At 34.5% G+C, this 23,731-nt stretch overlaps 1 protein-coding gene across 3 annotated transcripts in view; it reads left to right on the top strand.

Annotated features, from left to right (window-relative positions):
- Positions 1-23,731, top strand: part of SPATA6 (spermatogenesis associated 6) — a 150,412-nt gene that overhangs the window by 31,686 nt on the left and 94,995 nt on the right. For all 3 annotated transcript variants that reach the window (XM_032635854.1, XM_032635863.1, XM_032635872.1), the window contains exons 4-5: positions 18,360-18,401; positions 19,451-19,575. In XM_032635854.1, coding sequence (XP_032491745.1) covers positions 18,360-18,401; positions 19,451-19,575 — 167 coding nt within the window. The remainder of the gene's footprint in view (positions 1-18,359; positions 18,402-19,450; positions 19,576-23,731) is intronic.

Here is a 23,731-nt window from a genome sequence, read left to right as displayed (position 1 = left end):
ATTTACATGAACCTATTATTTGGTTTCCAGGAACATTAGTTCTCTAAAAACTTTTCCATTAATAATTTAAGGTCTTTTCTTCTTGAAGTATTTTTGCCAAAATATATATTTTTAAATATAAAAGAATAGAACATTGTTTATAGAAACTAGGAAATAGTTTTCTCTTTAGAAGTTAATCTATGTTCTTGTGATAAAATATAAACTAATTAAACCCAAGCAATTACTTTTCAGGCCACTTCTTTACAGTTGAGGAGTGTCAATAACAATTCTACCTGTATTGTTTATTTCATTACTTCACTTTGTGTGGCAGTGATTCATTGTGTCCATGGTAGTTTCAGAAGGTATATAGTATATTGACACAAATCTTAAATTTGTTTTCTATTTAAACCCTTTGTTTTTAAACTTTATACTCTTCTTGAGATCACTGATACTTCTTTTTTTTTTTTTTATTAAACATTTTATTATTTTTTTTTTTTGCTGTACACGGGCCTCTCACTGTTGTGGCCTCTCCCGTTGCGGAGCACAGGCTCCGGACGGAGATCACTGATACTTCTGAGACCACTGATACCTTTAGCAAACTTATTGGAATTAAAAACTATATTTGGAAATATATTTTGTTAACAGCTGTGTTTATTTTTCTTCACTGTAATTTGTTCACAGAAATAATACCTGGCAATACTAAACACTCATGTAATATTTTGATTGACGTTTTATTGGCTATAGTCTGCTTGTGTTTGGCCCCTTCCAGAATGATTCTGGCTAGTGTGGGGTACTTTTGTTTTACTTATATCCCTTATAAAAGGGCTATTCCCTTCTTTGGCTTTATTTTTAACCTTTTACTTTCCTTTATGAAATGGTTTTTGTTTTTAATATTTATTTATTTGAAAAGAAAGTGGAACTTTTTCTTCTGTCCAATTTACAAGTACTGAATTTGCAGTGTCAAAGCAAGGCAAGTTCTTCAGACTGGAAAGGGTCAGCACATTGTGCACATGGTGTTTGAACTTTTCACCCAGAGAACTACCAGGCAATTAATTTTATTATTCTGTAGGACTTGCTCTCAGGCAAGGTGTGTACATACATACATATGCATATATGTAAATATTAATGTCTTACCTTAAGTCTGGTTTTTAATTATATTGAAATTATATTTTTAATTGGTTATAGAATTATTTTAATTTTCTTCATAGCAGAGTTACATATAGTCTACAGAGCTGATTGCAAACAGCAGTCCTGTAACATCCCTATCCTCCATCATTTCCTACTCCCCTAAGGACTGCTTTTTTTTTTTTTTAAATCGTTTTTCTTTGTATTCACCTCCATTGTCTCCAACATGCTTATACTGCATTTGAAACGTTTGATTTTTAAATATTGGACATTATTTCTACTTTCCCTTATGAAAAATGAGGATTTAAATAGTTTTCATATGTTCTCTCTTTGCTCTCAAAATATATACATGCCCATTTTCTGTCTTTCTCTTCTCTTAATACAGTTATATCATAATTTTAGATTATATTGTTAAGATCATGTAAAAAGTATTATGGCTGAACCATGTGGTATATATACTATCATACTTTTTCTGCAAGGATTTTGTTTTCACTTGAACTAATAATTACTTTCCTTTGCTTAGTTTTATAGTTTTAGTTTTTTTGTTTTTGCTTAACTTAACCCCAATTCTCCCTCAGGTATTTACATTATTTTCTCACAGTTTAATGTTCTTTCACTTATGAATCATTTTTGTTATTTTGCCTAGAGGCCTAAAACTTTTTAATTTATTTTTAAAGTGTAGTAATGTTACTAGAATGTGTCCTGAAGTTGCTTTTTATGGCTTGGTACTCTTAGGTACAGTGCATTCTCCTTCATTTGTAGTTTGTAATCTTTTTTCATTTCTGTAAAGTTTCATGAACTATATATACCATTTAATATTTATTTTCTTTCTTTGCCTTAGTGTTTTCCATCAGGGTCTATGTTGGATTTTTTTTTGCATGTTTAGTATTTGTTATTTTTACTCGTATTTTAAAATCTTTTTGTTTCTTTTTGATTAAAACAACTTTTTGTTCTTTTATTTCTTTTAAGATACTATCTGTTGTGATTATTTGCTTTTGTTTTAGTTTAATCTTCGTTTCTGAAACAACTTCCTTCTCTATTCCTGCTTCTTTCCTAAGTTATTACCATCTTTCTTCTGTGTTTTTCTAAATTTTATTTATGTAGTTGCTTAATATCTTGTATTACTTCCTTAATTTTCAAGTAGTAGATTATAGTTTTTATTTATTTTGAAAGCATGTCTTTTGGATGCTTTCACTGTAGGAACTTTTTTCTTTTGCTCACTATTATTATCTTTTAAACAAGAACTTGGTATGTGTTTGACTGTGATCCTTTTCTTTGCTCATTCTTAATTTAGATTTTTTCCCGTGAATTCTTAGAAGGAAGCGTGATTTAGGATAATTTTTTATAGCTTCACCAAGTTCCCTTATATAGTGTTCAAAGTATGGTGGCTTGCTTTCTGGAATTTTCTGCCTTTGTTCCATTCTACTTTTGAAGTTTTTTTCTGCTGTTGTTTCTTTTTCTGCGTTTTCTCTTTCTACATTTTTATCCTGTTTATTTTGTATTCTGTTCTCTACCGTTTTTCTTGGTTTCTTGTGCTCCATCCTGTCCAGGAACCCTGGGTGTTCAGTTTCTATAGTTCTTACAGGCTACCAGACTACTTTACCACCTTTGGACCTTATTGTACTCTTTTGAACTCACCTGCTATTGGAATGGGCAAACACCCCTCCAATTTCAACTGCTTTTCTCAGATTGATCTACTTCTTCCTACTGAGTACCAGTTGGGTATTTAGAGTAACTCTTCCCAGGTCCTTTAGGTACTCCCTTACTTTCTTCTGCTTCTCCTGCATAGATAGATGCTGATACCTCACAGGTTTTGTGGTTGTTCGTAGTTTGTCATCATCTGCTTTATCTTAGGGTTTGTGGAGATATCTTGTCATTTATTTTATTGTAAATGTCTGTAGTTTTCTGCTGTGTAATTGCTGCATATGTTTTTCTGGAAGGGAGGTTTGGAGAGACTTGAAAATTCTAGTCTTCGCTTTTATTTTGTGTTTTTGCTTCTGCCTTTCATATTCTGCCTTTCATATTTCATCAAATTATTGGCCATCTATTCATATTTAAGAATAGAAGACTGAAATGCTTTTGGAAGTTATGTGCCAGAGGTGCCTGGTACCACTAATTGCTAAGTCTGTTGGGGTTCCTCCTGGATGCAGATTGTCAATGTGTACTTTATTGTAGGTGACTTCTCTGGGTCACTTTATTGGAAATTATGTCACTATCTTTTTATATCTTTTCTCTTCAGCTGGTCATATTCAGTGAAATAATCATTCACATATTTCTCCTAGAGGCTATATACTTGGCGACCTGTTTATAGAACCTTGTAGTGGAAGAAGCTGTAGTAAAATCTCATTGTATAGCCCAGACTCTTAATCTACCTGTTTTCATATAGTATTACCCCTGCTGTCAGTTGTACCTGCTGTTTCCATTCCAGTGAAGACAACTACTACTACTATTACTTCTCCGTCTCTTTCTCTTCCTCCTAACCCTCTTCTTCCCTCTCCTTCTTCTTCTCCTTTCCCTAATAAACTTCCATTCCCCCCCCCCCCCCCCCCCCCCCCCGCCTCTGCTCCAACTCTCTAGAGAATAACTTCCAGTCACCTGTCTGGGAATGGGGAAGGGCAGTTTCCTAGTGGTGTAAATTGGAAGAAGGATCTGGGGTTTGACTGCTTCTTCAACTTTCAATTATTACTCGGGTTTTTAACCCCACTGATTCTGTCGTTTCCAGAGGTACCTAGCACCACCAATTGCTACGTCTCTTAGGAGTTCCTTAGTATAAAATGGTTTGCTTCTAAGCTTTCCTCTCTATTGGCTTAAGATTCTTTCTCCAGGCTGTTAACTCAGTTACCATTTTTGTTCAAACTGTTTTCTCTTTAGTTTTGTCATTGTGAGCTGGTATGTGTGTGTGTTTAATCCTTTTATCATTTTAGTGAGGGCTCAGAAGGGAACAAAAGCTAATGCATACATTTAACCTACTATCTCTAACTGGAAGCACTCATTTGTAGCTCACTGAAATATTACAGTGTGGATACCCGTGTAACTACAACCTAGGTCAAGAATTAGAACATTGCCAAAACTTCAGAAAGCCTTCCTTATACCACCTCCTAATCTCTATTTCCTCTGTGTTCCACAAAGGAATTTCCATTTTAACGTCTAATATTGTCATTTAGTTTTGCCTGTTTTTGAACACTAAATAAATGGAATTGTAATGTGCAAATTCTTTTGTTCCTGGCTTCTTTTGCTCAGCATTTTGCTGAGAAACTGATTTGTGTTTTGATAACTAATTCATTTATCTTTATTGCTATATAGTATCTTCATTATGTGACTCTACTCCAATTCACTTATTCTGTTATTTACAGATATTAGTGGGCATTTAGGTTATTTCTAGTTTTTGCTGTTATGAATAAAGTTGCTATGAACATTCTTGATTACATGCCTTGATGTTCTTGAGCATGCACACCTATTTGGTATATATATAGAAGTGGAATTGCTGAGTCTTAGGGTCAGTATGAGTAGACAATGCCAGATAGTTTTCCAGTGTTTCTCTATCAATATACACGCTGCCATTGATGAAAGTTCTGTTCTCCACAGAACCTCTAGAACAGAACCTCTAGTTCTGTTCTCTCTTGCCAACTCCTGGCATTGCCAGACTTTTTCATTTTAGTCATTATGATGAGTGAACAGTGGTTTCATTTTGCATTTCCGTGACGATAAATGACACCATCGTTTTTGGACATCTTTTTGTATTTGTGTGTGAAATGCTTGTCTTTTGCTCATTTCTCCTTTTGGTTGTTTATTACTTTCTTACTAATTTGTAGGACTGCTCTATATTTTCTAGTTAATAAGCTTTATGTCAGTTATATGTGTTGCAAGTAGCTTCTCACTCTGTGGCTTGCATTTTTAATCCATTAGTGATTCTTGTTCTTTTGGTGAACAAGTTTATTTTTAATATAGTCTGACTTAATAATGTAGTTTGATTTATTAATCTTTCCTTTATGTTTAGTGCTTTTCTTGGGTCATGTTAAAGAATTTTTTTTCCCTACCCCAAGTTATGAAGATATTCTATATAATTTTCTAGAAACCTTATTTCTTTACCATATACATTCAGATTTACAGTCCCCTTGGCTCTTATTTTTATATATGGTATGAAGAAGGGATAACATTTTATTTTTATTTTATGTATATCTAATTGAGCAATACCATTTGGTGAAGAAACTTTTATTCCCATTGCTCTGTAATGTTTACTTTATCACAAATTAAGTGCCTACATACATGTGGATTTTTTAAAATAGATCTTCTATTTTGTTTCATGGTTCTTGCATAAATATTATGCTTTCTTAATTACTGGAGCTTCAGTTTTGGTATCTGGTAGTTTAAGCCCTCCAGGTTTATTCCTTTTTATTTCACTTTTACTTATTTATTATTTTTTAATTGAAGTATAGTTGATTTACATTGGTGTGCCAATCTCTGCTGTACAGCAGAGGGACTCAGTTATACACATATATACATTCTTATTTTAAATATTCTTTTCCATTGTGGTTTATCACAAGATATTGAATATAGTTCCCTGTGCTATACGTTAGGACTTTGTTGTTTATCCCAGGTTTATTCTTTTTGAAGATTTTCTTAGCTGTTCTTAGTGTCTAAAGTATACTAATTTTAATCCTTAGTGTACCCTTCAATGATTATTCACATTTGTGTACATCCATAAGCACCATTCATCAAGATAGAGAACATTTCCAGCATCCAAAAAGGTTTCCTTGTGCCTCTACCAGTCACACCCCCCTCAAGATAATCACTATTCTGACTTTTGTCAGCATTGATTACTTTTGTCTGGTTTTGGAATTCATATAAATTAAATCATAAATATGTATTCCTTTGAATATGGCTTTTTTTTCACTCAGCCAAATGTCTGTGAGAGTCACCTATGTTGTTGTATTTCAGTAGTTCATTCTTTTTTATTGCTCTTTAGTATTCCATTATATCAATGTACTGTAATTTATTCATTTCTTGTTAATGAGGATGGTTTTTAGTCTTGGCTTATTATGAATATTCTTATAAATATCTTTTGGTAAACATTTATACTAGTTCTCTTGGAGTGGAATTTCTGAGTCATAGAATAGGTGTATACTTAGCTTTTGTTGATACTGCTGAACAGTTCCCTAAAAATAATTGTACAATTCCTTTTGAGTACTGAACATTGTATGTGAAAAATATAGAAGTAATTGGAGGCATAACATCATGCTGTCATTCTCCAGGTAGGCTTTATGTTTGACTTTTATTTCCCTTCTGTAGGCTGCTAGTGATACTAAGAATCCTCAATCATGTCAATCTAATGTCAGAGATTAAGATGATTTGACGCTGGGTTTCAATCCGTGTACAACACCAGGGTATTTCCAGTTCATCCTTATTCCTATGATGTTGTCTTTTACAGGCTCTATCCAAACTGTGGAGAATTTATGAAGACCTGTCCTTCTTGGTATAGCCCCTGTAGTGATATTTTGCTTCTAGGTCTGTGAGACCATCAAAATCTCAGCTAAGTTTATCAATCCTTCATTTGCCATTTCTGGAATTAGCAGATGCCCTTGGGGAGAAAGCAGCTCCAATGTTTGGCTCATCTCCCTGGCTTTTCTTTCTTCTCCTAGAACTTGGCCCTGTAATTCTTCACTGCCGTATTATCTTCTCTGTGCCTTCAAGTGGATTTTAAAAAATAACTTGACCTGATTTTCTTAGTCTTCCTAATAAGATGATTGGTCTGCTTTATGTAAATTGCCATTATCTGAGGCAGAAATCTGTTCCCCCTTAATATCCTTTCTACCCTCTCAACCTGTCTCTGTACTCTCCCATTTGTTCCCCCCCATTATATCTGTTTAATTTTTCTAAGTATCTGTATTTGGGCTAGTAGTGCACAGTTAATTATTACAGCTTTATATAATCCATGTTCTTTTCATTTAATAAACACACATTTATATTCCTACATGTTTATTTTTCTAGATGAACTTAAAATCATTTTTTAAGGTCTAAGATAAACCTCTCTGAATTTTAACTTTAATTATATTTTGGGAGAATTGGCATTTTTACATTATTCATTCTTCCCATGTAGATAGGTGATGTATACTGATTTACTTAAGTTATGCTTTCTTTCAACATATTACCAAGGTTTTGGGGTATGTGTGTGAGTGTGTGTGTGTGTGTGTGTGTGTGTGTGTGTATACGTATACTTGCCATACATTTATTATGTTTATTTCTAACTGTTATATATTTTGTGGCTTTAGAGAGTAAGGTTCTTCACCTAATTTTCCTTTTTTCCCTTTGTTTATGGTTGATACACAAGAAAGTGATAAAAATATTTATTGTGTATCCAGTCATTTTGCTGAACCTTCATACTGAAGACTGCTAATGTCTTTTCAGTGTATTTCAAATATTTATCCATGATTAGTTTAAATATTAAAAAATATTGTTAATTTGTCTTTCAGTCAGAGCATGTAGCCTATAATATTACTGCTTCTTGGAATTTATTGACGTTTTCCCTGAGTATCTGGGATAGGAATCAAATATAATCATGACATGGTTGCTTAAAAAGGTATATCCTTTTTGTGTTGGTAAAAACATTTGAAACTTTCTCTATCTTACTTTAACTTATTTATTTCATTATGTCAGATATTACATCAAAGCTGACATACCGGAGATTCTTAATAAATGTCCATTCGCGGGTCAGTGCTACAACTTGCCTTCCTGGCTTTTTATACCAGGTTAATTTGGTATTGCTGATGGGCTTTCATAACCTTCAGATTGATGCTAACACAAGTTATTTCTCAGTGCTACCTTTCAGTCCTTTACTTCTTGGAGAACTTCCTTTTTAATTTATCTTGTAGATATTTTAAACATATTCATTTCTCTTATTAGATGTCTCTGTTTAAACTCCAGCCTTCTTAAGATGAACAGATGACTACTTCCTACTTCACTGTCTAAAATTGAGGCCATGTTAGTGAATCACTTCAGTTTACTCCTCCCCTGTCCTAAAAGTCATCTACATTGTTTCTCATTCTTATCCCCTTTCTCCTGGTCCTGGAGGATGAGGTTTCTGCATTCTGCTCAAGATTATTCTACTTGTCCCTCTTATTCATCTCCTCGTGCCATCTCTAGTATCTTGACCATTAGATTTTTTTCCCTCTGTGTTTGCAATGTCTCTCTTGCTAACCCTCACACTGTATGTTATGTTGTATGTTTACATCTTTAAAAGATATTTCCTGTCTTCATCCTCACCCTCATTTAGCTACTATCCTATCTCTTTATTCTACTCCTCATTCAAAATATAACTTCCTTACCTCACTGTATATTTTGTAAATTACTGCTTTCTAGTTCTAGTAGAATTGTTAATGGAAACAGTGCAGACTGAGCTCAGATCTCAGCTCAGGAATTTATGTTTGGTAACCTTAACCGTTAGTCTCTATTTCTTATCTGTAAAATGGAAATAATGGCTTGTTAGGGTTGTTTTAGGGATTTGTTTGAAGCTCATAGGAATACCATTTAGAGAACATCTTCTGACACACAGAAGATGTTCTCTAAATGGTAGTAAATACTATTATTTTGACTACCCATATCCTTTTTTAAAAAATGTAGTTTTCTACTGTGTAATAACGTTTTTCAAATAGTTGAGATTACAGAATAAGTGACATCAGAAAGAATATAGTGTTAGTATGTTTATCCTGTTTGTTTAATTTGTTTGATTTCTAATAAAATTTTATGTTCAGATATTTTCTAAAGGATAGGGTTTTACTTTGTGGTCAGATATTATAATTATTGTAAGTGCAATAGACCAAGTTTCTTAAGTGCCAGTCTCTTATTTCAGTATCATCTTTAGCATTAGTTCTTTTCTGTTCTTCCATTTATTGATAATAGGATGAGAAACAGCATGATGTATTCATGGAATATGCTGTGTGATTCAAGGGGTGATAGAAAAGTCTTCCAAAACAAAAGTTGCTTATTCACTGGCTTATGATAAAATTTGTTTTTTTTAAACGTTTTGATTGCCTGTGCAGATTCAGTCACTGTGAGAGGATATAGGGGATTCAGAAGTGAATAAAATATAGGCCGTTTGTTCAAATGAGTATCCATCTTAATAAAATAAGGATCAGACATGTAAATAAATAATCAGAATCCTTGTATATGTGCACTGGATTTGAGGAGGTCAGAGAACTGTTGGATACAACATTCACATGGGTGGATGTTGTTCAAAATTATTTCAAGTCTTAGGTTTGAGAGGAAGATAAGCTTGTTTTATCTTCGGTGAAAAAGTGGTAGGGACCTTGAAGTTAAGAGATTGTAGTGAGAAGGAGGATGAGCAGTTGACAACATCAGATGCCATGAGACTAAAAGGAGAGGATTAACTTCTTGTTAAGAGCCTAGTGCTTCTACTATCCTCTTTTTAAAACTTTTATTGTTGTTTTTTAAAGAAAAATTAATATATGTTCAGTTTACAAATTATAGGAATTATGGAGGAATTCTGACAATTTTAAACTGATTTTATTTAGATAACTAGATAACCATTTGAAGGAGGAATGTGAAGTTGAACATGTAGAATGTGTGTCTCTTATTTTAGAATTTCTGATGGAAAAGGCAGAAGAGAACTTTAACAAAAAACAGCATAATGGGAGCTCTCACGGTGATGCTATCAGAGCACACGCACACAACTTTCTCTAATCATTAAAAAACATTAAAAAACATCTAAACATTAAAAAACATTTTTAGAGAAAATTTTATAAATATACAAAGTGGACACTAAAAGAGAATAATGAACCCCCTCGTACTCATCACTCAGCTCAATAATTATCAACTCATGGCTAATGTTGTTTTAACTATATCTCTCTACTTCATCATGCTTTTCCAGATTATTTTGAAGCAACTCTCAGACATCATATGCTTTTATCTATTAGATATCAATATCTAAAATATAGGAACAGTACCATACCATACCTAAAAATGAACAACTTTTTAATATTAAATATCAATTCAGTTCACATTTCCTCAACTATCTTATAACTTAAAAAATAAGTCTTTTGTTTGAATTGGGATAAAGGTAAGGTCCATACATTATGATTGGTTGATGTCTCTCAAGCATGTATATTCCTCTGTTAATTTTTTTCTTTTGTGTAGCAGTCTTTAATATCTTTAATTCATTATTTTTCTAGGTATTTCACACTTTTAAACAAGATTATAATGTCATTTCTAACTGTTGCTGATATGTAAAAAAATACATTATTTGACATATTTACCTTGTTTCCAGCAACCTTGCTATATGTATTGATTTAAAAAAATGTCTTTAGATTCCTTTGGACTTTTTATGTACACAATCACATTGTAAATGATAGAATTATAGTTTCTCTTTTGTTATAGTTATATCTTTTATTTCTTTTTATTGCTCTATTATGCTTTCAGTGGTTTAGAACTCCAATAAAATGTTGAAGTGAATGATAGTGATAGCAGTGAATGAAGTGAATGTCTCATTCCTGATCTCAGAGAGACAGCTTCAACATTTCATCACTTGGTATGATGGTTGTTTTAGGTTTTTGGTAGATAGCCTTTATTAGATTATAAAAGTTCTTTTCTATTTCTAGTTTGCTAAGATTTTTATTTGAAAATGAATGATTATTAACTTTTATGAAATACTTCTTTATTCTGTTCAGGTGGTGAATTATGTTGCTTTAGTTTTGAATATTAAACCATATTAATATATTGATAGATTTGATTAGATAATGTTTTATATAGGATTTTTACATTTCTGTTTATGAAATAGATTGCCTGTCATTTTCCTTTCTTGTAAGGTTCTTGTCAGGTTTTAGTATCAAGATTTTGCTGGGTTTATAAAGTAAGTTGAGAAAAGTATGCATGTAATCAGCATTATTGAGAAAAGTATGAGAAAAGTATGCATGTAATCAGCATTATTTTCTTCCTTAAAAGTTTGAAAATTCACCAATGAAGTCATCTGTCTTAGTGTTTTCTTTGTTGTAAGGTTTTAAATAATGGCTTGTGTATGTGTGTGTGCATCTACACATATATCTGTATATACACACATATGTACACAACTATTCAGTTTTTTCTATACCTGCATAAGTTTTAAGTTTCCTTTTTGTAGGAACTTGATTTTTTTAATATATCAGATTATTTTTAAGTAAATGTCATATCATATATCCTTTCATTTATAGATATGGATATTAAAATAAAGGAACACCTAAAAATTAACAGTTTCTTACTATCATCAAATATCCACTCAGTTCACATTTCCCCAATGGTTCTATAATTGTTTAATCATATTTTGTTTGACAGTGATTCAGATAAGACACATTCAATACATTGTAGCATGAAATTATTTGTAATGCCTTAGGATTTTAAAATATCTCTATGTCTTTCTTTTCATTCCTGATATTAGTAATTTGTGTCTTTTCTCTTGACCAGTCTTGCCAGGCATTTATCAACTGGTGAATTGAACCTTTTATTATTTTGATGCTTTTGCTTTAATGATGACTTTATCTTTTATAGTATAGCCAAACCAGCTTTCTTTTAGTTGTCACATGTTATATATTTGTCTATATTTTTGTTTTCTGTTTTTCTGTATTCTTACATTTTACATGTATCTTATGAGTGGTACTTGGAGAGAGGTTTTTGTTTTGTTTTGTTTTGTTCTAATCTAATCTGTCTTTTAATTGGACCATTTAGAGTATTTCTAAAAATGCACAATATAATTATAGGGATTAGTGGTTATCAGGGATTAGGGATGGGCTGGGGAGGGAGGTGGATGTGGTTACAAAAGGGCAACATAAGAGATCATGTGGTGGTGGAGCTATTCTGTATCCTGGCTGTGGTGGTGAATACACAAACCTACACTCGTGATAAAAGTGTATAGAACTAAATATAGACATACACTTTCACATACAAATGAGTATAATTAAAACTTTTAATCTGGATAAAATAAGTAGATTGTATCAGTGTCACAGTGGTTGTGATATATTTTATTATAGTTTTGCAAGGTGTTACCACTGGGGGAAGCTGCATAAAGGGTATATGAGATCTCTGTATTCTGACAATTTGTTGTGAATCCTCATTATCTAAAAACATTAAATTAAAAAAATGTTTTTACTGATATATTTTGGTGTAAATCTACCATATTGATATCTACTTTTTATTTGTTTGGATTGTTGAATATTAGTGCTTTTCTTTTTCTACTTTTCTTTTTTTTAATAGTTTTTAAAAAATATTTATTTATTTACTTGGCTGCGCCAGGTCTTAGTTGTGGCACTCGTGATCCTTAGTTGCAGCATGTGGGATCTTCAGTTGTGGCATGCAAACTCTTAGTTGCAGCATGTGGGATTTAGTTCCCTGACTAGGGAAAGAACCCAAGCACGGAGTCTTAGCCACTGGACCACCAGAGAAGTCCTCTACTTTTCTTTGAATTAACTATTTTTTGCTTTTTCATTTCTACACTTCTATTAGCTTGAGGGTCCATGTTCTTTAACTATTTTGTTTTTTTCGTGGTTAGTATAGAGATTACAGCATGCATGCTTGAGTTTTCAGAGTTGCGTACATATTTTTATTTTAACCTCTTCTAGGACAATGAAGAACCTACAGCTTCTTAACTTCTAGATTATATGTTATTTTTTGTTATGCATTTTAACTTAGTGTGCAATGAGACTACACAGAATATTATTGCTATTATTGTATAGGCATCATTCATTTCACTTTACAACTGTATTTTGCCTTTTTGGTTGCTCTTTATTTCCTTTCATTTTTTGAGCTTCTCAGTTTATTGTGTCTTTCTGAAGAATATCCTTTCATAATTCCTTTCTTATAGTCTTTTGATGATAGATATCTTGATTTTTATTTATCTGAAAATGTCTTTACTTTTTTTGAAGTATATTTTTGCTGAATATTGGTATGACTGTCTTCCAGCCCTTAGAAAATACTATTCCACTGTCTTTTTGCTCCCTTAGTTTCTGTTGAGAAATCATCTGTTAATTTTATTGTTACTTCTTTGAAGGTATTTTGTCATTTTCTGCTGGCTTCTTTTAACATATTCTCTTGGCTTCTTTTAACATATTCTCTTACGTCTTTGTTTTCCTGTAGTTTTACTTTGATGTGCCCAACTCTGTGTGTGTGTGTGTTTTAAAAATTTGTTCTGCTTGGTGTTTGTATCTTTCTTCAGATAAACTCTGAGATATTAACTTTTCAAATATTTCTTTTGCCCTTTTCTCTTCTCTCCTTTTACAAAACCAATTGCACATTGTTAGATCCTCTTACTCTATCCTTTTTTTTTTTTTTTTTTTTCTTTTTTTTGTTACTCCAACCTTTGGGCTTTCTGTGCCTCTCTCAAGGTATTTATTTTTGTCTTCCAAGTCCATAATTCTCTCTTGGGTCATTTGTAATCTGCTGGTAAATCTGTTCGTTGTGGTTAATTTTTGGTTATTTTTTAGCTAAACAATTTCCACTTGGTTCTTTGTAACAGTTTCTAGCTCTCTGCTGACATTCTCAATCTTATATTTTATTTTCTTGAGCATATTAAGCATATTTTAAGTTGCAGTCTGATAACTAATTTTTCTGGATCTCTTGTTGATCTGTTTTTGTTTTTGTTTTTGTTTTTGTTTTGGCGATCCATGGGCCTCTCACTGTTGTGGCCTCTCCCGTTGCAGAGCACAGGCTCCGGATGCGCAGGCTCAGCGGCCATGGCTCACGGGCCCGGTGACTCCGCGGCATGTGGGATTTTCCCGGACCAGGGCACGAACCTGTGTCCGCTGCATCGGCAGGCAGGCTCTCAACCACTGCGCCACCAAGGAAGCCCTGTTGATCTGTTTTTATTTCCTGTATTTCTCTTGTGTTTTGATCTCAGTGGTCTTTTTTTCCTATATACCTGGTCGATTTTCATTAAATGTCAGATTTTGTATGTAAGAATTTTAGAAATAATTTGAAACCTTAGATGAAGATATTTTCCTTCAGACAAGATTTATGATTGTTTCTAGAGGGCACTAGCAATTCTGGATCAACTTAATTTATACAGGATTTGGGATGATTCAGATTTAAGCCTAAGTTCTTAGTTTGCTGTCTTAGTACATTTGTGCTGGTATAACAAAATACCATAGACTGGGTGGCTTATAAATAATAGAATTTTATTTCTCATACTTCTGAAGGCTGGGAAATCCCAGATCAAGGAGCCAGCAGATTTGGTGTCTGGTGAGGGTCCCCTTTCTGTTCATAGAATGCCATTGTCTCTTTGTGTTCTCATGTGGCAGAAAGGGCAAGGAAGTTATCTGGGGTCTTTTGGGCACCAGTGGCACTAATGGGCACTAATCTCTTCAATGAAGGCTTTGCCCTAATAACCGCCAAAAAGCCCTAACTCTGAATATCACATTGGGGGTTATGATTTCAACATATGAATTTTGAGGGGATACAGATATTCAGTATATAGCATTGGTTATCTATTTTTAGTTTACTCTCTTTTTTAAAACTTTTTTTTAATTAGAGTATAGTTGCTTTACAATATTGTGTTAGTTTATACTATACAGCAAAGTGGATCACCTATATGTATACATATTTCCTCTCTCTTTTGGATTTCCTTCTCATTTAGGTCACCATAGAGCACTGAGTAGAGTTCCCTGTGCCATACAGTAGGTTCATATTAGTTATCTATTTTATACATAGTGTCAATAGTGTATATATGTCAATCCCAATCTCCCAATTCATCCCACATCCCCCTTTCTCCCTTGGTATCCATATGTTTGTTCTCTACGTCTGTGTCTCTATTTCTGCTTTGTAAATAAGGTTGTCTATACCAATTTTTTCAGATTCCACATATATGCATTAATATATGATATTTGTTTTTCTCTTTCTGACTTATTTCACTCTGTATGACAGTCTCTAGGTCCATCCATGTCTCTACAAATGACCCAATTTCATTCCTTTTTATGGCTAATATTCCATTGTATATATGTACCACATCTTCTTTATCCATTCCTCTGTCACTGGATATTTAGGTTGCTTCCATGTCCTGGCTATTGTAAATAGTGTTGTAATGAACATTGGGGTGTGTGTGTCTTTTTGAGTTGGTTTACCTTTTCAAGATTCAGTCCTATAGCCTAGCCATTTTATCAGGCCATTTTCTCTTACCTGCAGACCTCCCTTCTCATCTCTTCCCAAGGTCATGATACTCCAATTTTTGTATGAGCTTATCAAAAGCTGTACTCAGCTTCTTAGCCTCTTAGCTACCTCTGTCAGAACTGTCAGATACCTAAAAGGAAAAGTAACCTCAAATACCAGGCTTATCTCTCTGTGTTTACTTCTGTTTTTTAAAATAATACAGATAATTTTTTTAAATTTTATATATATATTTTTGGCTGTGTTTGGTCTTCATTGCTGCGTGTGGGCTTTCTCTAGTTGTGGTGAGCAGGGGCTACTCTTCATTGCGGTGCACGGGCTTCTCATTGCAGTGGCTTCTCTTGTTGCGGAGCATGGGCTCTGGGCACACGGGCTTCAGTAGTTGCAGCACACAGGCTCAGTAGTTGTGGCATGTGGGCCCTACAGTGCGCGGGCTTCAGTAGTTGCGGTACATGGACTCAGTAGTTGTGGCTCATGGGCTTAGTTGCCCCGTGGCATGTGGGATCTTCCCAGACCAGGGATCGAACCCTTGTCCCCTGCATTGGCAGGCAGATTCTTAACCACTGCGTCACAGGGAAGTCCTGTGTTTACTTCATATACTGAGTTTCAGACTTGTAATTTTTTTACTACCTTGTTAGGTTTCTCCTGCCTTCAAGCAGATTTTTTAGTTATCTACCTTTTCAAGTCAATTTTAGCAGGAGGTTTGTTTTTGAACCTTCTAATCTCTCAGATTACCCTGCTATGTTCCATTTACAGCCTTCATACATCCTGTTCCTCCTGCTTGAAAACCTCTAGTTTCCCACCCCCCTAACTCCTAGTTTACACCTATTCATGCTATGGGTCAAGTCCTGAAGAGCTCCTCCTCAGCCTTCACTGACTCCCTGACAAGATTATCTTGTTATACTCTCTTATAGCACTACCTGAATGCCTTTATTGTACTTGTAGTTTATAATTATCTATTTATTTGTGTCTTTATTTCATTTAATGTTTGCCTTTTCAACACAATGTCAGGTGCTTGAGGAATAGGACTGTTATCAGTTTTTTTTCTTATTACAGATCCGAATGATAAGCTACAAGGAATATTTAATATTTCCTCAAAAACTGAACATATAAGTATTGGGTTAAATGACTGAGATTTCCCTTGGATGAAAATAGCAGAATTTAAAGAAAGGAAAAGATTATATTCATGGGTTCTTAGAAGGTAGAAAGGGCATAATTTATATTTTATTTTTATTTAAAAACTTTATCATAAAGTACTTCAGACATATTAAAAGTGTGAGTTATGTAATATACCTAGCTGTACTCACCACTCTGCTTAAGAAATAGACATAATTTATTTTTATAAAAATATACAGAGAGCCCAGAAATATATCTCTATAAATATAGTCAACTGATCTTTGACAAAGGAGCAAAGGCAATACAATAGAACAAAGATAGTTTCTTCAGTAAATGGTGCTAGAACAATTGGACATCCACATGCAAAAAAAAAAAAAAAAAAAAAGAATCCAGATACAGACCATACACCCTTCACAAAAATTAACTCTAAATGAATCATAGACCTAACTGGAAAATGCAAAACTGTAAAACTCCTAGAAGATAGCATAGGAGAAAACCTAGATGATCTTGGGTATGGTGATGCCTTTTTCGATACAACACCAAAGACACCATAGTGTCGTCTTTGAAAGAAACTGTGAAAAAAATAATTGATAAGCTGGATTGCAGTTAAGTTAAAAACTTTCGCTCTATGAAAGACAAAATCAAGAGAATTAGAAGACCAGCCACAGGTTGGAAAAAAAGTATTTGCAAAATCACATCTGATAAAGGACTGTTATCTAAAATATGAAAAGAACTCTTAAAATTCAACCATAAGAAAACAAACAGCCCTTTTAAAAAACGGGCTAAAGACCTTAACAAACACCTCACCAAAGAAGATATACAGATGGCAAATAAGCACACGAAAAGATACTTCACATCATATGTCTCTAGGGAAACGCAAATTAAAATGAGATACCTGTACATTCCTAGAATTGCCACAGTCTGGAGCAGTGGCAGAATCAAATGCTGGTGAGGATGCCGAGCAACAGGAGCTCTCACTTATTGCTGGCAGGAATGCGAAATGGCACAGCCGCTTTGGAAGGCAGTTTGGCGGTTTCTTCCAAAACTGAACATACTCTTTCCATATGATCCAGCAATACTGCTCTTTGGTATTTATGCAAAGAGTTGAAAATTTATGTCTACACAAAAACCTGCACGTGGATGTTTATAGCAGCTCTGTTCATAATTGCCAAAACTTGGAAGCAACCAATGTCTTTCAGTAGGTAAATGGATAAATAAACTGTGGAATAACCAGACAGTGGAATATTATTCAGCACCTAAAAGAAATGAGCTATCAAGCCATAAAAACACATGGAGGAACCTTAAATGCATATTACTGAGTGAAAGAAGCCAATCTGAAAAGGTTATATACTGTATGATTTCAAGTATATGACATTCTGGAGAAGGCGAAACTCTGGAGACAATAAAAAGACAGTGATTGTGGTGGGCGGAGGGTGGGTTGTGGGGAGGAGAGAGATAAATAACCAGAGAACAGAGGAGCAGGGCAGTGAAAATACTTTATATGATATTATAAAGATGGATAATGTCATTATACATTCGTCTAAACCCACAGAATGTACATCACCAAGAGTGAACCCTAAGGTAAACTGTGGACTTTGGGTGATTATGATGTGTCAGTGTAGGTTCATCCTTGGTAAAAAATGTACCATTCCTGTGAATGATGTTGATAGTGGGGAGGCTATGCATGTTTTGGGGGGCAGGGGATATAGGGGAAATCTCCGTACCTCCCTCTCAATTTTGTTGTCAACGTAAATAAAACTGCTCTAAAAAAATAAAGTCTTAAAAAAATCAGAAAAAAACCTAGAAAGATTAATTTCTACCAGAGATTAATAAATCCACAAGATACATAGCAACCAAAAAATACACACAGTATACTAAGATATAAACATATATGTAGTCTACTGAGCAATTACTTTGGCTTTTAGGTACTTCTGTGGTAAAGTAATTAGTTATAGTTTATTATAAATTTGTTTATTTATGGAAATTTTTCTTTAAACTTTCAGATGATACAGCATTGTTTGAGTTGATTCAGCTGGTTCCACCAGGTACTGTATTGTGTTTTGATAAGGTAATTGACATGTGAACTCATTTCAATGAAATGCTTTTTAAAAAATCTCATCTTTTCCCCTTCTTCCCAAATTAAGAGCAATGTTGAGTCTCTAGCGTTGGTCTACTATGTGTAAAATGTCAGTAGGCCAAAATAATATATACAGAAAGATTGACATAAATTATATTTGAACACATTGTTCTAAAATTGAATAGTCATAATTTAAAGTGGGAAATAACCCGATATGATCCTAGCATATTTTGTGACATTCATAAAAATTAACTTCTTTAAGTTTTTGTGATTTTTCTAAACCAATATGCTTTTGCTGATAAAGTAGTTCATTATCTTTGTTTTTGTGTGTTGACTGTTATTGGGAATGTAGGGGAATTAAAACCGTACCTACTTAATAAACAGTACAGATCCCTGCAGTAGTTAGAGTTAAAATCTGAAGGATAGTTTTATTTTTATTATTGATTTCTATGATTATAGAAGACTCTATCTTAAATCCTTATTTTATGTGAGAAATAGAGAACTATATTTTATTGAAAGCTAGTAGTCTAAAATGTTTGAATATCACATATATACCTAATCCAGGTAACCACAAATTCTATAAAATGTCTATATTTTTTTCAATATGTAACCTAATATCTCATAATGGCAGGTAGAAAAGAATGGAAGATAGAAAAAAAAATTCTGGGGATGGTAATTAAGTTTTATATGTATAAATGTTATGTCAGTTTGATATGTTTATAAGGATTTTCTTTTCTAGGAACTCATATGTACTTAAAAAGTTTACATGAACATCCCCTTTCTACAAAAGGGGGAGGGAGAATTAGTAGTATGTATGACATTTCTGAATAAGGAAGTGTGTTAATTCATTTAACATAACTTTATTTTAATTTCCCTTTCATAGAAAAAAAATTAAGTCCGTGACCCTGAAGCAGGTATTTCATTAAGGCATCAGGCATTATATATTTGTACTTGATGATATTGTTTCTAAGTAGCATATTTTGTTATAATTTGAATCATAGGGTATCTTTCTTGTAGTGGGTGAAACACTGTCTACATATGATGAGAATACACGAGATTTCATGTTCCCGGGTCCAAATCAAATTTCTGGGCACCATGACTCAAACCGCCAGGCTACCATGAGGAGGATTTCTGGCCTTCACGTAAGTGCTTACTATTTTCTGAATCAAATCGTGTTGCAGGATCATTGTCAAAAACCAACACATAGCCCTCAATATCTGAAATGTGAAGACCTAATTCAAAGTTTAATTTAGTTTAAAACATAATTGCTTTATGAAATTATGATGTTATTTTAAACATACTGAAATCTAAATGAAAATACTTTACCAAAATGCACGCATCTACCTTCCAAAATTAACAAGCATTATTTTGCCTTATATTCTTCAGATTTCTCTCCTATTCTCCCCCTTTCCTCCCCTCCCCACTGTCCCTCTGTCTTTGTCTCTCTTCTCTTTATTTTTCTCCCAAAAGAATGGCCAATAAATATTTGAAAACATGTGTAATCCCATTAGCATTTAGGAAAATTCAAATTAAAACAATCATATGATTTCATTTTTATAGCCATAAGATTGGTAAAATTTAATAAATCTGACAAATGTCAAAAGCATGGAAAAATGGAAGCCTGTATATGTTGCTATGTCATGTAAATTGGAACAACCACAATTCAGGATTATCTAGTGAAGGCCAAGATTCTCATAGCCTGTGACCTTCTAGGTATATAGCTTTAAGATGTATTCTGTCTGGCATACTAAAAGCCTTCTTAGGAATGTTCGTTTGTAGCATTGTTCATAATAATGAAAAATGGAAATAATTGAAATGTACATTAGTAGGAGTTTGGATAGAATAATTATTACATGTTTATGTAATGGAAATACGTATTCATACCCCTAAAAGTGAAAGCTGGATTAAGTGATAGCCAACTCTCACCTTTTCCTGCAACTTCTTCAGTTTTATTGGATAATTAATAATATTTTTATTCCTGAAAATGCCTTCTGCCTAGAGAGACTGAGTGAAGCCCCTGCTGTTTCAAAAGAGAAAAAAGTAAAAGTTGTCTAGGTTGAAATTATTTGGACAAATATTTTTCACTAACTTTAGGAGATATTAGAGCAGTAAGGAAATTGGGGTGCTACATGAGCCAATATGGTGAATTAAGTAACTTCTCCTGTATTTCCTGTAGGAAATAGCAAATTTCAGCTTGCTGAAAGTATAAAAGTTGACTAGCAAATCTATTAAAGTATACCTCCTTTGGGATATTTTCAATGTCCATTAGCCCAAAAAGTCTTCCAAGAATGTTTCAGGGTGTTTCTAGAAGCCTGCAATGAAAAAAAAAATCTGATTTTAAAGTTAAAGTTTTTTTAAAAGTAATTTAAAATGCTGTATTATACCAAATCGGCAATATAAATATAAGAATATGGACCATTAACAGGTATTTTTCCTTATTGAATTTGAGTTACTTTCACATATATCAAAAGGTTTGGATTACTAAGGCAAAAAGTCTATATATATTCTTAAAAGATAAATTGGGGCATATTAAAAATTTTGAGTTTATTTGAGCAAAAATTGATTTGATTCAAGCAGCATCCGATCTAGCAGATAGAAAGAAGCTCCAAAGAGCTGTGCAAAATGAAAGATTTTTATATCCAGAAGGGAGCAGGAACAAGGACATTATACTAGGCCAAAAAGTATATTGATCATTGCAAGATTCCCTTCATTTAGGGGATGGCAGAGGGTCTAATCAGATGGATTACCTAGTGAGTGCTAATCAGGCGATTCCTGATTGACTGGTTTAAAATTCCATTTCTGGGAGAGCCAAAACTGTAATTAATTTAAATCTGTTTGGTGACAGGGGGCTTAGCGTAAGCAACTCAATTTTGGGCCTGTTGTTTTTAACGATATAAAAAGTGAGGGCTTCCCTGGTGGCGCAGTGGTTGAGAGTCCGCCTGCTGATGCAGGGGACACGGGTTCGTGCCCCGGTCCGGGAAGATCCCACATGCCGCAGAGCGGCTGGGCCAGTGAGCCATGGCCGCTGAGCCTGCGCATCCGGAGCCTGTGCTCCGCAACGGGAGAGGCCACAACAGTGAGAGGCCCGCGTACCGCCAAAAAAAAAAAAAAAAAAAAAAAGTGAGACTTCTGGTGATGATGGTGTGAAGTGTCTGTCAGTTACTCTCTCCACACAAGTATAAAACTGGACAAAATTGTCACAAGCCGCAATTTTAGGGCACTGGAAACTGATCGGCAGTTAAGACAATTAAGACAAATTAAGAAGTATCCGTGCTTGAATAGCTGCTAAAACTTTGGGTAAAAATGGCAGAAGTATGTGGTCATCTTGCCTAGGACAGCTCTCATACCCTGCATAGCCAGTGAGAATTGTAGCTTCACTAAGCCTGGGGCAAGTTGCAAAAATTAGTAGCTTTGCTACCAGAGAGGTCAGAATCAATTTTGGGCAGTGATACTGTGATTTGTAATAAGAAACATACATTTGGTCTTCTTGCCCCATTCTTGGCACAGAGCTCATAAAACCTTTGGAATTTCCTGTGTTTAAGAGCTATAAAGGTGTCTTTTGTTATGTTAATGAGGAGACTTTTGGAAAGCTCCTTGGTAACCTAAGGATGGGGGCTTGATGCCAGGGGAACCAACCAGGTGATTAGAGGGTTGGAACTTTCAGCCCCACCCCTGAGAAATAGAGGGGCTGGAGATTGAGTTCAGTCACCAACGGCCAGTGATTTAATGTCACGCCTGTGTAATGAAGCGGCTATAAAACCCAAAGGATGGGGTTTGGAGAGCTTCCATGTTGGTGAACGCGTGGAGATACTGGGAGAGTGGCTCACCTGGTGAGGGCACAGAAACTTCCCCCCGCTTCCCACATATCTCACCCTAGACATCTCTTCCATCTGGATGTCATCATATCCTTTTATATAAACTGGTAAACTAAGTAAACTGTCTCCTGAGTTCTTTGAGCAGCTGTGGCAAATTGATCGAACCCAAGGAAGGGGTCGTGGGAACCTCTTATTTGTAGCCTGTGGGTGACAACCTGGACTTGTGATGAGCATCTGAAGTCAGATAGGAGCAGTCTTGTGGAACTGAGCCCTTAACCTGTGGGATCTGACGCTATCTCCAGGTAGTGTCAGAGCTGAGTTAAATTTCAGGACACCCAAATGGTGTCGCAGAGACTTTTCTTGGTGGTGTTGGAAAACCCACACATTGGAATTGGTGTCACAATCATAGGGGCAAATATTGTGTCTTTGCCAGCTGAATGTGGTGGATTCAGTTAGAAGCGCATGAGAAAAACTCCTGTTGTTGGTGGCAGTGATATTAATCAGAATCTGTGACTTTCTCAGCTTTGATCTTACCTCTTAGCACAGATCTTTGTATGTACTTAAATGACTTGGTTGAATTGAATAAATTACATCTTATTGTAGACTTCGTAGAGGAAACTGACATTTCCGATGTGTGATGATTAAATTTATTTTGGTTAGGTTGGGGCTAGATGTTACTCTGAAGGTATTGTGTAGATTTGACTACTATTTACAATCACTTGACTTTAAGTGTAGGAGATTACCCTTGATAATGTAGGTAAGACCTCATCCAATTAATTGAAGACCTGAAGAGCAAAAACTGAAGTTTCCAAAAGAATAAGGAATTCTGCCTCAAGACCGTAGTATAGAAATCCTGTTTCCAGCCTGCTGGCTTGCTTACATATTTCACACTCAAGACTACAGTATCAACTTTGCCTGAGTTTCCAGCCTGCCAGCTTTCCCTGTGGATTTTGGACTTGTCACTCTCACAATTGCATGTACCAATTCCTTAAAATAAATATCTCTCTGTGTATATATTCTGTTAGTTCTGTTTCCCTGAAACCCCAGTTGATACACATGGGTTTTGAAAGATCTAAAAATAATGGCTAAAACACTGAGTATTTACTATATGACCAGCAATATATGGGGAGAGGTAAAGTGATAAGTTGCAGTCCAGGCTGTGGTACTTATAAAATATGTCCACAAATGATTTGACACTCCTCTCTTCCAAAGGCAGAGTTTCTTAAGTATGGACTCTACTTAGTGACTCTAACAGATACACTGTGGTAAAGTGATAGTTTTAGACTTTTGAAACCAGGTCATTAAATGCACTGTGGCTTCCTCCTTGCTCTCACTCTTGTATCACTCACTCCTGGGGAAGCCAACTGCCATGTTTGAGGACACTCAAGCCTCTGGAGAGGGCAGAAGCTGGGACAGCTTTGCTGGAGTGTGTATGAAAGCTTGAAGAGCCTTGAAGAAACTGTCAGATGAGTGTTTGGAAGAA

This window comes from Phocoena sinus, chromosome 1 (genome assembly GCF_008692025.1).
Source record: "Phocoena sinus isolate mPhoSin1 chromosome 1, mPhoSin1.pri, whole genome shotgun sequence".
Classification (NCBI taxonomy): domain Eukaryota; kingdom Metazoa; phylum Chordata; class Mammalia; order Artiodactyla; family Phocoenidae; genus Phocoena; species Phocoena sinus.
Note: the sequence above shows the minus strand (reverse complement) of the source record. Positions and strands in the feature narration are given on the sequence as shown.